The 4,790-nt window shown below is 43.5% G+C and overlaps 1 protein-coding gene across 1 annotated transcript in view; it reads right to left on the bottom strand.

Annotated features, from left to right (window-relative positions):
* Positions 1–3,613, bottom strand: part of LOC128882446 (lachesin-like) — a gene marked incomplete at its 5' end in the record, with an annotated part of 10,605 nt that extends 6,992 nt beyond the window's left edge. The window contains 3 exons of the mRNA XM_054134044.1: positions 1,206–1,325; positions 1,410–1,547; positions 3,490–3,613. Of these exons, the coding sequence (XP_053990019.1) occupies positions 1,206–1,325; positions 1,410–1,547; positions 3,490–3,613 (382 nt within the window). The remainder of the gene's footprint in view (positions 1–1,205; positions 1,326–1,409; positions 1,548–3,489) is intronic.
* Between the last annotated feature and the right edge of the window lie 1,177 nt (positions 3,614–4,790).

The following is a 4,790-nucleotide window of genomic DNA, read 5'->3' as shown; positions in this document are numbered from 1 at the left end:
AAGTGGGAAAGTAGAAAATGCAAAGTGCAAAAGTGGAAAAATGCAAAGTGGAAAAATGCAAAAGTGGAGAAGTGGAAAAGTGAGAAAGTGGAAAATGCAAAAGTGGAAAAGTGGAAAAGTGCAAAAGTGCAAAAGTGCAAAAGTGGATAAGTAGACAAGTGGAGAAGTGGAAAAGTGGAAAAGTGAGTGATTTATTTTTATTATTTTATTATTTATTTTTATGGATAGGTTTTCGAGATATGAATTTTTCAATTTTCTTTCGATTTTGTTTTTTGAGATAGCTTCGCGTTTTAGAGTTAGACTCACATACCTCGAGTTAGAAACGTCCGATTGGGTCGCGCAAGGTACCATATTAAAGGTAATCGAATTTCTGACGATTACTTCTCACATTGTTTTCCAATCCATTCGATAGTTTAAACGTTATAGGCAAAGATATACGAGAAACTTCGATTTTTTGGTCTGAAATAGACCACGAAAATTTCTTCTATCGCCGTGCAAAAATAGAAACTGTCGAGTTACGTCCGGTTTCTTATTGTTTACGTACAGACCGCACTTTTACGAAGAAAACAAGCCTTCGATGAAGACGATCTACAAAAATTTCATTGCGATATTCGAGTTTAACGGGCCAAATTACATAAGACAAAGTATATTATAGATCGAACCGACTCGGCCAACGAATCACAATCGTTACGAATCGAATGTCCAATGAAAAAACATCGAAATAAACGCAACGATTTTCTCCTCCGATACGTACATAGTCCGATATGTACATTCGAAGAAGATTCATCGAAATATATGGACATGACGCGTTCGTATCAATTATGATTCGCCAGCGGCTGAATTACCTATCCTGCTCGATTAATGCCACGAACAGATCAACCCTTTCGTTGCTTCGAAGGTTTACGCGTAGATCACGGTGTTTGAGAGATCTCTACAACCCATTCCAAAGGTCAAGTGGCGAATAAAACAAAATCCGAACAAAAGTTTGCGTAATTCCCGGTGGCTGCGAAACTAACCAGAAATATTAAATTCTGTAAACTCAAAGCGAAAGCTCAAGCCTCGCAAAGCTTGCCAGGAGCGTCAAACCGTCACTCGAGCGAAAGATTGACGAAACGACAAGATCTACTCGCACAGGGAATATAAAAGCGCGCGTGCCAAGTTTCCGGTATCGAGCTAGAGGCTAAAACGTCCAACAGCGATCTCACCGCTATCCTTGACCCAATAATTAATGGACTTGGGCGAAGCCTCGACAAAACATTCCAAGACCACGTCTGTACCCAGAGGAGCGCCGACCAGTTGATTAGGTACATGAATTACAGGCGAGACTGTGAAGCAGAAACCAAGATAGGAGATCGTAGAGCGAAGAAAATCGGTAAATGATCGAACCGAGTGCAATCACTATTACTCACAATGAACGTTGATAAAAATACGTTTGCTGACCGCTGGTGGCACGCCGTTGCTGGCGATGCACAGATAAACTCCCATCTCGTTCCTGGAGATCTTGGTCAGCGTTAGCTCCTCCCCTTGATACTCGGCCAGCGAAGACACTGGAAACGATAATTGTCGGAAACTAATCGTCGAAACAGTTTTACCGAGCATCGGTTTCATCTCTCCGGAATTAAGCTCATCGATCGGAAAGTCGACCATCGTGCTGCCGTACAAATATGCCAATCCGTTGGAAACAGAGTATTCGAACCGTTTAGTTTCGATCTCCGAAAAGCTTCATCGACCCGTTCGCTGGTTTTTCTTCGAATCAAACATTCGTTCGTGTTCCTATTGTACATCCTGCACTCTTTATACAATCGAATACAATTACAGCATAATTACCCGCAGTATCATCCGCGCGTTAGATTACATTAGACAGCAGTAACAACCCAGCGCCGAGTCGCGGTTCGATGTAGCTCGACGAGGAATTCGAAACGTCTGGCTCGCGACGTCTGATCCCGATACGATTTTCGCCGGAAATTCCGACGTAAAGCACCCAGCGGTACGATTACTAATGAAATTCAAGGGACCCAGTTTACGTTGCGGAAAGTAAACAATCGCGTTACTCGCTACTCTCGGCGTAATTAAATCAGAAATTGTGAGTACCACTCGCGAGTACCACTCGCGAGTACTCGCTACCGGTACCCTCGCGATCTGTAGCTTCTAGAAAATCAATGGTTCCGCAAGTTCCAGGCGATGAGACCGGCTAAGAGTACCGCGGAGGGAATAGTTCGCGCGTTTGTTTGGCCGCGATACGCTGGAAACGAGAGCGACGAGCGAATCGAAGAAAACGCGTCGCGAACAGGTCGTTTTTCAACGCGTCCGGAGATTCGGAGTCTCGGAATTAGGCTGCAGCACTCGTAGCCTGTGTGTCGCGACTTGGCTTCGCGATATCCGATAATTATCGCCATTGTAGGCCGACAATACGCTATCCCTTTCGCTCGTAACTACGGCCACTACACTTAGCACGTGTTGCAAGGGTTGCACTCGCGTGCACATTGCCCGACGGCATCGTCGACGGTACGCTGAAATTTGCCCGCTATTAGTAACACCATGCTGAAGCGAATACTAAATACGTCGTTTAGTTCTGGCCGGTGGAGGAAAGGCCGGTTCGGTTCTCTCTATCGAATATTCCGCGATTTTATGCCAATGTGCCAACCCGGAAAAAACTCAATTCTCGAATGTCAAATTTTTGTTATAGACAAACAACGTTTGTTACATGTCCCGACCACCGCGAACAGTCTGTACGATTACACCGTAAAATGGTCGCTTTAAATTTTAATCTCGAAAGAAGTTACTCGAAACAGTTATGGAATTTGAGTAACTTTGAAAACAATGAAAATTTCACTTATGATCGCGCAAAACTGAACCGAAGATTTTCCATACTCTACTACTTCGATCCGATCGCCTTTGTTTGATATGTTATCAAATTCGACCGTGCAATGTATATGTTTATACGTACCCTGGAAAATTGGAAAAAAAAAATTCTTGGTCCAATTAAGAATTTAAGAAACTAAAAATCGCCCTTCGATGAAGAATTTTTGATAAGTATCCTAATTGTTACAAGTTCGCTTGGCAACGATCGCTTCGGATCGAAGCTTTTTTTCTCGCTGCAGATCTCACGAAACCCCAGAAAAAGAACATGTAGAAAGTTTTTCCGTCGAGTGAAAGCTGAATTTTCCACCGTCGAAACGAAGCATATTTCGCGAAATAACGCGTACTCGTAGCTCGTACTGTTTACGAGAGAAAAAGAAATCCCGAAGGATTAGAAGAAAGATGGTTAGAAAATATTTGGTAAGAGGTGTAGGAGGAAAAGAGAGAACCGAGAAAATTCTCATCGAGCGTTGGTTAAGAATTTCGAGAAAGTTACGTTCCCAGCAGACAGTCGAAGGCCGGCGAAATAAGGAAATTAGAATAGCAAGGGGATCCAGGGTTCGCGGTATATGCACGTAATTGTATATTCCATGTTAAATTGGCGGGAGCGTCATCTATATGAAATCTTACCGTGAGACTTTTGGTTGAGAGCGCTTCCTGCAAATGGCTTCCGAATTATAATGTGCTGGCCGTCTTCTCTGCGCCACGACACGCGGGGCGGTGGCACCCCTCTTGCACGGCACGTTAACTTCACCTGTACGTGTTACGAAACCGGAATTATCAAGAGAATCGACTTCGTTACGCTGCCTGCGTTACGCTTATAGATAAATGTCTTTGGAAACATTACAGCCGAGGGACTATCACGGCAGTACCGGGTCATACTCTCGCTTTTGCGACCACAAATAGTTATACTAATAGTTATATAATAGTAATACACGTTAGTGTAGCAAAACCCTTATGGTTGTTCGGAATGGGTTCTATCGTTCCGCGATTAAAAATTCTATCGCAACTAACGAAGATTCGAACTCCGCTCGGTGGCGTGAGAATTTTTTACTCTATCCCTTCATCCACCGATCAATCTTGATCATGGTTGATTATGGTTTCACGGAATTGAGTTACTAGACGCGTATCGAACTTTGAATCAGAATATTTCGAAAACCAAGGCCCGTTTCGTAAAAATTTATTTGAGTTTTGTTATACGCGCGCTACAATTTCTGTATAGCGTGGTTTCAAAAGTGAGAGCAAAAATAATCCGTGAGAAATTTACCTATGCTTCGATAATTGTTTCTAAACGCTATCTCTACGACTTCGATCACCTTCGGCGCTCTGCTCGTTTCTCAGCTGAGATCTTCTGCCAACGTCCCCCGTCTGGCTTTCGCGATTTTCCGAGCGAACTTTTACGAAATTAAAATTTATAATACCATTCTCGGGGACTTTGCGGCGCGATTGTTAATTACTGTTAGACTTTCTTCTAGCTTCCCCGCGAACTCGGAATATGTTTGAGCTCTGGATATCCCGGATGTTTCCGGAAACTCTTGACATTTTAGATTTCATCAGCGGCTCCAACGAATTTATATCTTTTCCTTAACCGCAATATATTGCTCCATCGCTGAATTACCCATTCCGTTAACCTCGAACATCTTCACCTGATAGTTTTTATATTTTTTATATTTTTAATCTATGACATTAGATGTATATACAGGGTGTCCCAAAAGTCGGGAAGGAGCCGGAAATGGGAGGTAGCTAAGACGATTCTGAACAACAATTTCCTTTGCAAAAATGTCTGATGGGGCTTCGTTAAGGAGATATTAAGAGAAAACCCCGACGAATCAGAGCGCGCGTAGACGGCTACGCGCTAGGCGGCCGCGCTCATTGGCTACCGCAAGCGCTGCATCGGCATCCTCGCGCTCTGATTGGTCGGGGTTTTCTCT

Source organism: Hylaeus volcanicus, unplaced genomic scaffold (assembly GCF_026283585.1).
Source record: "Hylaeus volcanicus isolate JK05 unplaced genomic scaffold, UHH_iyHylVolc1.0_haploid 11819, whole genome shotgun sequence".
In the NCBI taxonomy this organism is placed as follows: domain Eukaryota; kingdom Metazoa; phylum Arthropoda; class Insecta; order Hymenoptera; family Colletidae; genus Hylaeus; species Hylaeus volcanicus.
Note: the sequence above shows the minus strand (reverse complement) of the source record. Positions and strands in the feature narration are given on the sequence as shown.